Below are 12,048 nucleotides of genomic sequence, written 5' to 3'. Positions count from 1 at the left end.
GCTTTTCCAAATATAAGTAAACGTTTCCTCTAAATTATTGTTATTATTGTTATTATTATTATTGCATATGTGAAATATATGTCCAGAAGAAAAATGTCCAAATCCACTGTAAATAGCTTTTAGTCAGTCATCTTTATTTCATCTCAATCCAAAACTCAACAATTACAATAAGTAAAACCATTTCAAGGCAAATTTCTGGTACACCTCTCACATCTACACAGGAAAAGAAAATGTGTGCTGGATTTCTGTGCACAGACCTAACACATCCTGATATCTGAACACAGAGTAAGCTGTCTATTACAAAAAAACAAACAAACAAGAAAAACCCATAACATTCGAACTATGGCAGAAAAATGAAAATATGACTATAAATCCAGATGTAGTAATACTTTCCACAAGTTTTACCAATTACTGTTTCCCCCGCAATGTCACTGTCTATTTAAAAACATCGGATGGACAATTTATGGTGAACATACAAAGCTCACCAACAGTTCAAAGAATCATTTTCACATTTGGCACTAACAGATTTTCTTGGCCCTGATGCATAAAAAATACTCGAGCAGGTAAAACTACAAAACTGGAATGGATGTAAAGGACAGTATGGCTTTCAGTGGTACCCTCCTGTGTTACAGTGTAATAAAAGTCAGTATCATTTAACATATGGACAAAAGCAAGAGACACAGACAGTTCAGTTCAACAGATTCTGGAATGTTCAGGCAAACTGTCTCCATGGCAACAAATCAGAATCTTCTACTCTGCTTCTAATGCAGCTCAAGATTCCAGAATGATCAGGCAATTCATCCCCGTCACCATGACAACAAATTGGAATCTTCTACTCTGCTTTTACTGCAGCTATCTTATGTGCATAGGTGGAAAGTACATTAGTGAAAATCTTACAATTAAAGTGATGTATTTGAAAATTTTGACAGTTTTTTTGTTACTTTTTAAGTGTCTTTTCCCTTGATTCCTGCCTCAGTCATTTTTAAGCATATATATATACATATTCTCACTTTAAAAAGTAGGTTAAACAGGGTCTGTCATTCTGGAATTTATTCCACGGTTAACATATGATAACTTTGTCTACATGATACTTTGGAATAAAAATTCTTAAATTTCTACACATTGATGCTTTCTAAGAAGCAAATTGTTAACAGCCTTTTTCAATGAGCAGTATTTAAACATAATTAGCATAATTTCTTATAATTTCTAGAAAAGCACTCAAATTTTGCATCAGGAATATTAACTGAACTTCCAGTACATCCCTTTATGTTTTAGTACGGCCCACCTTTGCCTAATGCCACTTTCATGTTATATTGGAGTTACCGTAGTTACCAGTTTCCAACTCGTTCACTTCAACATCCAAGACATAGTTATGACTGGGAAACTGATTTTTCTGAGAGTTCTGATGTATCAGACTTGGCGCCAATGGAATAATAATATGGAAGTACCTGAAAAACCAAACAAATAGGGAAGCCATCTTAGCTATAGTCCGATGTTTAAGGTAATTAAACCCAAATTTAATGGATACAGTGCTATATTTGTCAAAGCATAGTATTTTTAGCTCTTCGTAGTCACACCTATCTTGAGTTGACATGAAAGCTAGCTTTTCAGTCATTCTGGCGAGGTGTAAAACGAGCAGCTGGATTTTGTAGTCTTGATGAATGAAGCTTCTCAGATGAGCCAAGCAGCTCTTGTTTTACAACTCCTAGATATATTGTATGTATTTAAGTACCGGTTCCTCAAAGCAGTCCGAACCAAGCTCTTCTTAAAATGTACACTGTCAGTTAAATGGAAAACAACGTTTTTAAACAAATGTTTGAAATTATAAAAGTCCCTTTTTTGACATGGCAATTAAAGTTTTGAAAATACAATATTTTCAGTGGCTCTCAAGAGGCAGTTTCAGCTTAAAATGGGAGTCGCAACCAGTGTCATAAATCATATTTTTACTCCTGCAGCTTCACATAACCAAATCAGTATCTGCAGAGACCCAAAGCTGCAAACCAGACCATCAGTGATATTAACAGGATGGACTCATTACAACAGAAAAGAAATGTGACTGGTGTTGTGGACTGACATGATGTCTGGAAAAAAGGGAAGAGCAGAATTTATGGCTGAGAAGGCTCAAAGTTGCCACCAATATCTACAATAGTATAGCTACTATAGTAATCAGTGTACTATTTCATATCAGTTGACCAACTGAACTAAGCAGTGTCTGACCTGTTGCAGACTCAGGTCTTGAGCAGGGTGCTGGCCATTTACAGCAAGCACAAACACATGTTTTCTTTGTTGTTGCGTCAGTTGAAAAACAGTTTTAGATAGAGCTTATTGATCCTCCTGTCCCATCACACACTGCAAAACAAAAAAAAAACAGAACAAAAAAAACTCCTTCAAGACTGCAAAAGCCAGATAAGCAGAAGTTGACCTTTCCTTTGAACGCTTCGCACTATGGGATGGGTTGAAAAAGTCCCAAACCACAAGCATGTTGATGCAACTGGCCCATTTACAACTAACTGCCCAACATTTTACCCAGTTGTACCTGGACCATTAAACCGGCTCAGTTGATACCAGATGAGATCGGTGGAGACCAGTGGACAGACGACAAAACCAGCAGGTACCCGATCATGGAAGCCAATATCCTGTCTTTCCTCTCTAGTCTTTGTGTGTCTTTCCTTTCGGTTTTTCGTCATAAGAAACCCCATATTCATTTACTCTTGTCTTATCCACTGGGTACAGCCTGGGGAGGTAGACAGAAGCAGAGATTTAGACTCAAAAATTGTTGGGTATATTTTGCTGGCGACTTTTGAAATGAGTATGAGTGTTGTGTGTGTGTGTGTGTGTGTGTGTGTGTCCATGTACCATCTCTGGTAGAGGTAAATGAGAAACACGACGTCATCTCTGAAACAAGCCAGTCTGTGAGATGTTGGCATGGTGATGATGAAAGCAAACACATCATCGATGAAGGTATTGAAAGCCTGGAGATGATAAATTAATATCAATTAATATTCTCAGCAAAAAAGAAAACAAAAAAACAAATTCATCCTTCATTCATCACTGGTAGGTATATTCAATCATTCTTACCCCAATTATATCACATTTCTAAAAACTGAAAAGAATATTACTGCTAAAAAGTAATGTGACGTGAAACCCTCTTTATTAAATAAAAACTCTAGTAATCATCAGTTTACATTAAGTAAATAGGTGATCTGTGTTAATCAATCACCTGTGACAAAACACATTAAAAAAAGATGAAAATCTGGTGTCTGATCAGTCAACAATATAACAGCAGCTCTCCAATCCAGACCACGAGCCACTGGTCAAAACATATTCAGCAGTCCTTTAACTGGATAGCTGACAATCTAAATGTTTGTTCTCACCTTGTACATAAAGGCCTTCCAGGGCAGGTGGGCCACAGATTTCAGCTGTTCAAAAAGGAACAGAGAAAAATAAGGTAGTTTAGTGTTTTAATGACGAAAATCACATTGAAGATGGTGCTTTAGTGGTTTTGTTGTGTTACTAAGAATTACAAGGAAAATCAGTATTTTTCCAGCATTAGCATTTTTTGGCAATGTCACCATTTTGCCTGCCTCAGAAATCAGATGTGACTCTGTCTTTAAGATGCATTTATTTTCTCCTTTATACCTTTTTAAAACAGTATGAAACCTAATACAGTATCTGTCATTCACTGACCTTATAGTTGACAAACAGCTGAGGAAGCATGAAGAGGAAGCCAAAGGCATATACACCTATAAAGGTTACAAAACATGTTGATTAGCCTTTTCTTTATAATCCAATAACGGAGAGCAACAGAAAAAGTCATTAATGAATTAGGTAAATTATTTAGATTTTAGCTTACCATTCACTAAACTGTTGATCAACCAAGAGTACCAACTATGACAGGGAGAGAGAGAGAGAGACAGACAAATAAGGCAGGTAATGACTGGAAGACACTTGGCATATTTACCACATGAGCAGTAACTGTGTAGTGGATTGTGCTTGTTGTGCGCGCACACACACACACACACACACACACACACACACACACACACACACACACACACACACACACACACACACACACACACACACACCCCTACCTCTTATATCGTAGGAATATAAGAGCATAAACAGCCCCTCCAATACACAGTGGGTACAGGAGGTATGACAGATACTTCATGGCCTGCAGAGAAACACAAGGCATGTGATGATTAGTTAATGTGCCTGTATGACACGATTAGTCTTGGTAGAAAGTATGGTTCATTGTCTTTGTATGTGTGAGCCGATTGTGTCATACCAGGGTATCGTACTCTTCTGTTCTCCTCTCTGATTCATCTAATTTCCCAAACTGTTCCACAGAAAAGAAGCACAGAAATACTTTTAGCATGTTTTCATACATTTTTTTGAGTATGCACAAAATGTGAAGTCAGTAGATCTGAAAAAAGGTCAGAGGCAATTAAACATTTATTTGTTCATTAGAACTGTGCATTGTAGCATTTTCCACTTAAACTCATAACAAGGCCAATTACTCTGATGTATCCCGCCAATGGTACTGCATCAAAATATACGTTTCATTTATTTGTTTATCATGACTGTAGCTCCTGTATCTGATTTCTGCTTTTACTTTAGTCTGCAGTAATTCAGTCGAAAGCTTTAATAGAGCAGCAGGCAGAGAAAATGAACAAAAATCTAGTGATAACGAAGCAGTGTAGTTCTGATGGTCGCCATAAAAATTAATTTACCATTGAGGAACAGTAAAAATCTGTGGGGCATCCTACATAGGCTGGATGTGATTTATACAGAGTGGTTTCAATACATGGCAGATAATCGAATCAGTTACAACAAACACACGCACGCAAACACACACACACACACACACACACACACACACACACACACACACACACACACACAAACAAACACACACACACACACACACACACACACACACACACACACACACACACCAGGAAAGTTGGTTTGCCTCCTTTCCAGAAAACCTGAATCTTAAAGGCCTTCTTCACTTTCCATACCTGCAAAAAATAAAACAATTCCAAAATATAAAATATCACACATTAATCAAAGAGAATCATACAATTGATTCTTTTAAACTCCATTAATACTTCCTTTGTTAAACCTGCTTTTTTTTTTTTTTTTTTTTAAATCAGTGAGAAATGTAGCTCATTCCCCTCATTCAGGGAGGCTTTTAACTAATTGAGCTTTCCAGTAATTTGACATATATTAAATATTATTTTAGGTGGCACGTACAGAAAAAAGAGTTTATTCAAAGATAGCCCTAAATCCACAAAACATTAGACTTTATTATGGTTAAGCCTGAAGCTACAAGTAATGTCATGTAAAGTCCATGATGTCAAAATAATGCAGTTGTTGACTTTGTCATGATGTAAATCTAAAACTACGAAAGATAAATGAATTCCATCCTAAAAATAAATTTCCTTTTCAGAGAAATTACACGTGCATTTCATATTGAAGTTTAATTCATGTAACTTTCTCTGTATAGTTATGAATGTACATAGGATTTATGTGTGTGTGTGTCCAGTATACCAGTACATGTATACTTACTTCAATGATAGAGCCAATCCCAGCAGGTATGAGCACAAGCAGGCTGGTCTGCTCGTCAAACAAATACAGGAAAATCACTATGGTGCTGAAACATCGCCACAGCACTGAAAGAAAGAGCACAAACACAACATTTTATACTGTGATGGCTTTGTCCAAGTTAGTGAAACACTGCTGATCAATCATTTAGTGTAGATTTTCTATGGATAACACATCAGATGATACAATCAAAATCCATAAATGAAGTGTCTCACAAAGCCAGGCCTGTGGATTTACACAGTTCCAGCACAAAACTGTTCAGAAAAACTACTCAGAATCACAAAGGACAGACCTCACAAAGTGCTCTTACATATAGTGCTGCGACAAAAAATTATTGCTTCACAACATTTTTCAGATGGCTAATTCTTGCCATTAGCTGTCAGCAAACATGCAAGAGCATCCCTTACTCTGCTGCTGGTTTTAATGCAGCTGAGACTGTCAAGGTGAGTAGAAGGATGCAGAATGCAACATCTGGCCACCCATCCGTCCCAATTCACAGAGTCAGATTATACAGTAACACACACACGATGGCTGGTTTCTTGTAGATTCACTTGTTTTTACACATTTTTGTAAAGGTTTATTACAGACTGACAGTTACACACTGTATTGTAATTTACTCTTTATTTTGAAATCGGTTTAGCATTTGTTCCCTTACCAATATTCTGTTTTTCATTGTTTTAATGGCTCACTGGCAGGTCGGTCAGAACAAAGTTACCTACCTGCTTTGCTCGACATTCCCACCATGCTCTTCTTTTGCTTCCAGAAGCTGATGTCGTTCTTGAAGGCCAGGAAGTCAAAGAGAAGCTGAAAAAGCAATAGACAGGTCATGCGTTTCCCTTTCTTTTAATTGTTGAAGTGTCAATACGTACATTTCAAATGTGTTTTTATGCTTATGTTAGTGATGAAAGTGAGGAGTGGGTAAAAGTTTGCTGTTTACAAACACGTTTCCTAAAGCATACAATATGTTGACTAATTGCTTAAAATCAGACTTGCATGAATAACTGATGATACAGTAATTGGTGGTTATGCAACTTTAGAATTTAGGGTTATAGGAACCTTTATTGTTTAGCCTGTCATACTGATTTTATGTGCTGGTAGGAGAGTTCCACTTCAAGAGAATCCAATACGTCTAATCAGGAATGTATTCACATGCTATTGTGTCAAGAAATCAAGTTGCAATCATAAATGATAAACACCAATACATTGGCTGCAGTCTAGCAAATTGGAAAATTGTGCAACACTAAAAATTCAGCATTATGCCAAGTGTCTGAGCGATGTTCTGTTTTATTAATTCCTAGTGTAATGTGGCTCTGTAATGTGGTATCGAGCTTTGTAGTCAGACTTACATGGAAGGCGGCTACAAAGAAGGTCAGAGCCAGGAAATAGAGGTTGGTATCCACAAAGATCCCTTTAATCTCATCAGCATCCTTCTCTGTGAAACCTGCAACATACAGGGACATGGACAGACAAAAATTCATGGTATTAAGAGAGCAAAGCACCTCAACCGAACTGTGTGTGTGTGTGTGTGTGTGAGTGTGTTTTTCTGTGTGTTTGTGTGTGTGAGAGAGAGAGACAGAGAGACAGAGAGACAGAGAGAGCAACATACCAAACTGCTGCAGAGAGTAAACAGCATCTTGCATGTGGATCCAGAAGCGTAGTCTCCCCAGAGAGATGGAGTCATAAGAGATGGTCAGAGGGAGCTCCTTGGAGGTACTGTTGATCTCCTACACACACAAAAAAACAGTGAAAACAAATTAGGGTTATAGTATAAGTTTTTTGCATTTTACCCTAATAAAGTTCGACAAAATTAAAATTAAATGACAAAAATAGTGAATTTAAAATCTGCCTTGGGGAACCTACCAGTCAGTCAGTTGCAGTGTGATGCATAATATTTTTTTCAATTGAAAACTTACCACGAGGTCCTTGACCCGGTTGCTGAGCTCATCAACAAACAGCAGAGGTAGATACACCATCTTTTTACCATTTTGGAATCTGAAACACGGAAAAATAAAAGATCCTCCGATGCATTTTGTAGTCTGTGTAATCCATTGTTAGTATAACCAAAACCCCAGCAAAACCCCCTCATTCAAACTGACATGGAAAACTGTATTCTTCTGCTTAAAGACTAAATCTACGAGGATGCACGGTATTTCACATTCACAGTAGTTTCTAAAACAAGCCCAGACAAATGCTTTTTCATTCTTAGAGGGCATTGTGTGTGTGTGTGTGGGGGCTTGTTTATTTATTATCTTACGCTCTGAGGTATCTGTGGACATCACTTGGCAGGTATTCTTTGTCAAACAGGAAGTGGTCGCTGACAATGTTGAATGTCAGGCGGGAACGCCAGTGGGAAACTGGGTGATCTGACGTGGAAGCGGCTCCACTACCAGCTCCACCCCCTGCTGCAGGGTTACCATCACTGCGTTTCCTCTGCTGGGCTTCTTCTCTCTGACCCTGCATCATGTAGAAAATACATAAAGACAAAAGTTTACTCTTAAAACGAGGCCAGATTTGTAATTAATTAAAAAAAAAAAAAAAAAATGAAGAAAACAACAGCAATCACAAACTATGTCGAAGAAAGTGTTTGCGGGTGTACAGTATCTGTCAGACTGATAAAGTGGGCCTGAGCTCCTCCGACAGCCACGTGCTTACTCAGACAACCTGATCACCGTTAACTCATACCTGTGTTTGATCCTCTCTGGATATCAAAGAGATTTCAGGTGGTTTAGGGACCATGTATGTGGTGAGCTGAGCCACCAAGTGGACCTGCCGTGGATCCTGCCAAGGAGTGATGCCAGCTTGATGGACAAATATTAGTGCATATAAAGTTCCATTGTTACGGGTCTTCTTAGGGAGGGAGACGTTGACTATCCTGGGGGAAAGAGATATAGGAAAGAAGATAAAGTGAGTGTGTATCCAAATTCATATGTTTAAAACACAATGACATAATCTAGTCTACAATGGACTTACTTTGATGGACAGCTGCTATAAAGGCCTGCGTGATATGGTTGAAACAATAGCATAATCATAAGATTTTTTGATATGGATATACTGTATGTCAGAATGTCTTATGTATGCTAATGCAGGCATTACACTCGTGTCGTTTGAAATAAACCCCATGGTAGTGTTATGTGTTGTGTCTTTAAAAAACCTGAAAAATTGATCTGCAGGTTTTTTACACTCCATTTTGTTGGGAGTTCTTGGATAAAATGTCCTTATAATGAATTTAGGCAACACCGCTGTATGACACTTAGATTTTTACTTAACCAATCAGATCTGAGGACGGGAATTATTCATTTTCCCAATGTCACTAAAACTGGTGAGTCCTACCGACCTCTCAAACTTGCTGTTGACATCAAAGTTCTCCTCTTTGTGGATCAGGGTATGCCCTCCCTCTGCATTGGGCCGCAGTGCAGTGTAGATACTCAACTAGTAAACACAGTAAGAGACATTACAGATATTATGACATTATTATTTAAACTTTTCAGATTATTATTTAAAGTGGCACTGTTCCAACCCACTACCTCTCGAACCAAACTCCCCACACAGACAGCTGAACAGAAGACAAGCTGGAACTGAAACTGATCAATCAGTGAGACTATCCACCCATCCACATTACTGACCTGTAGTTTCGGTTTCCCTGCCAGGAACGGCGTGATGCAGTTGTCACCTTTGGGGCTTTCGCAGGGCTTGGTGTACACTATCCCATACATCACCCAGCAGGTGTGTAGCACGTACACTACAAACACCCCCACGATCAGGGTGGTGAACGATGTTTTCAGAAACATGATGCTTGCCTTGTGTTGTCGTCTCCCTCGGCTAGCTGAGGAGCAGGGCCATATGTCTGCGAGTGAGGAGTCCTAGATGATTAGTGTGTAGTATGATGTTTACATGGCAAAGTCAGTTTACTAGCCGTGGCTTTGTCATGCCTGAGAAAAATACTTAAACGTGAAAAGCGTGTCAGAAAACTTTTGGCCGGTTAGTGCATCTAGTATAATGTATTTTATCTCTTTTCTGTGTCAAAGAAACCATTTTTTTGCCAAGTCTTTCAGTAATCAGAGGATACGGCTGTTAAAGAACATTTGCCAGAAAGTGCTCCTCTGGTTTTTTTCATCGTTATACTATACTGGCTAAAAGCCAAAGATGAACTAGCAGCAGGGGCTCACATCTAGTCATAGGCCTGACATTGACAAAAACATTACATTCACATAGATTTTTGCAGCTGTTATGTGAACACTTTGACAGCTGTCAGGCTTATCTACCACATATTTATTCATTTGCCCGAGGTTACAGTAAACAACCACCAGTTATTTGATGCCGGTGATGACTGACCACCATTTGACTGATTGCAACGAGGCTAGAGACAAATTGAAGCCGTTTAAGTTACTTAAGATGAGAGACACTTGCTGTCAAGTTGTCCATATGGTTGCTACTCTCGGGTTTTCGATCAAAGGATTTGTTTGCTGATGTTTTTTGAAATCTGCTGTCTTCAACCCATCTAACATAGCGCCAGTATTGTCAGAGTTTTTTATACTTATTTTCTATCATATGTTGCGGCGTATAGTAGAAGTAGAATTGAGACTTAAACGGTAAACATACCGCTGTTAAATCCTGCGGGCTGTCAGTCACAGGACCTGGTTGGTGGCTAGCCGTCGCCGTTCACTTCCAAGTAGTTAAATGCGACGACATCGTTTCTTCAACACAGCCCACTGCTTTTGGCTGAAAACCTCTGCTGCCTACACCTCTGGCCTCTCCATTCAGGAAAAAAAAAAAACAACACAGGTCTGGCCAAGTATTGTGAGCCTGAAAGCGTGAGGTGGATCTATATTTCCGCCATTCGCTTCCTGGTTGGTTTTTCCGGACGGGAGTTTGAGGAGCAGCAACGCGAGACCCCCACGTCACCGAGACGTTGGGCCATAGACCGCATTTGAACACCTGCATTTGTTTTTAAGTTGGAATGACAGGCTAAAAACACACGGACGGGATTACCCTCCACCTGGGACCCGGGGCGATAATGTGTCGCTGGGACCCTATTAACCCCAGCTGTCCACGGAAACCTCATCATTTTTTTCCCCTGGCAGCCAGGAAACGAACCTCTCGGCTACTCCACAGCAGAAATGATCAGTTTAATCAGTTGATTGACAGTAAATGAAAGATCAATTTTGAGTTATTCTTAAACCAAATATACACCGGTACCTGCTTTGCAAATGTGAAGATTTACTAGGTTGCCAGTTTTGTACTATAGTAAACTCCACATATTGAGGTTTTGACTGTTGGTCAAATAAAACAACAAATCAGAATATGTTCTCTTGGATTTCAGGGAATAATGTTGGGCATTTTTCCTGCTATTTTCTGACATTTTATACACTCAGTTATTAAAGAAAGTGATATTCAAACCAAAGATAATTGTTGGTTGCAGCCTTATAGTTCTCCTATGATGGAACAATACTACATTAGCAAGATATTTGTGCGTTAGTAACTTGACACACAGAAAAAAGTAAAACAATATGATGAGCAAAACTTTAAAACAAATGACCAAATATAAACTAAAATAGTTAAGGTCTTAAAACTAGATTTTGACACAGAGGCCCTCTACAAGATCAAGGCCACAAGATGGAGGATGGAGAACCTGACATAGCTGATACTTTAGTAGAGAAAATTTCTGACAAATATGTGATAAACCCATTTATGGAGCCCCAAATTTAGAATAGAGATTGGCAAGAAGACCTTTAGATGCTTTTGCTCCTCACAGATGGAATAAATTGCAGTCGGGGTGTGAAAATGGATCAAATGATTTCTTTGGCAGATTTAATTTTTTAGTTGAGTCCTCCACTGACTGCACCTGTATCTGTTATGGACACATCTGAGTGAAGTGTAGATCCCAAGGTTAACTTCACTTTCTGATCCCATTTTCTGTTCGAATGTATGTCTTGGTTCAATCCCAGCGCTTATCCATTAACTATTTTATCCTCTCTCTTATTTGTGGTTCATAAGTTTAATGTTGATTGGGCTTGATTCCATTTTTGATGGGTTTAAATGTTTTTTTTTAATGTTGTAATTATACTTCTTATCCGTTTACCATTTATTCCTATCTCTTAGCTGCAGTTTATAAGTTGTGAGTGAATAAGTGAATGTTTGTCTAAAAATATGTGTTTCTGCTTTGTGAAATTTGGTTCCTATTGTCCTGTGCACACAGGGCGTCCGTGCAAAAGACAGTGAAACTATTCTCATTGGACCACTCTGTATAAAAAAAAAAGGTTGAATGAATGGATTAATTGAGCAATTGCCAGTTCAGTCTAATCAATCAGTTAATACAACAAACGCCGATGCCGTTGAGTTTTTGGGTGACATTGTGACGACCCTCTTCACTTCCTGTTTGGGCTGACCTTTGCCGGAGGTTCTATTTTCCTTTTCTGGGGTTGAAGCAGGAAGTGC

The 12,048-nt window shown here is 38.7% G+C and overlaps 1 protein-coding gene across 1 annotated transcript; it reads right to left on the bottom strand.

Annotated features, from left to right (window-relative positions):
* Positions 1–121: 121 nt before the first annotated feature.
* On the bottom strand, positions 122–10,473 carry clptm1l (CLPTM1 like). Its single transcript, XM_040122361.1, has 18 exons — positions 10,213–10,473; positions 9,237–9,457; positions 8,948–9,042; positions 8,296–8,485; positions 7,868–8,067; positions 7,527–7,605; positions 7,220–7,337; positions 6,960–7,054; positions 6,333–6,417; positions 5,578–5,681; positions 4,962–5,027; positions 4,292–4,342; positions 4,095–4,177; positions 3,854–3,888; positions 3,688–3,743; positions 3,375–3,419; positions 2,857–2,972; positions 122–2,734 (listed from the first exon to the last, which is right to left on the bottom strand). Exons 2-18 carry the CDS (start codon positions 9,399–9,401, stop codon positions 2,650–2,652), a joined length of 1,668 nt encoding a protein of 555 aa, XP_039978295.1. The 5' UTR covers positions 9,402–9,457; positions 10,213–10,473; the 3' UTR covers positions 122–2,649.
* Between the last annotated feature and the right edge of the window lie 1,575 nt (positions 10,474–12,048).

Source organism: Xiphias gladius, chromosome 24 (assembly GCF_016859285.1).
Source record: "Xiphias gladius isolate SHS-SW01 ecotype Sanya breed wild chromosome 24, ASM1685928v1, whole genome shotgun sequence".
Lineage (NCBI taxonomy): Eukaryota > Metazoa > Chordata > Actinopteri > Istiophoriformes > Xiphiidae > Xiphias > Xiphias gladius.
This window is presented reverse-complemented; position numbering and strand designations above follow the sequence as displayed.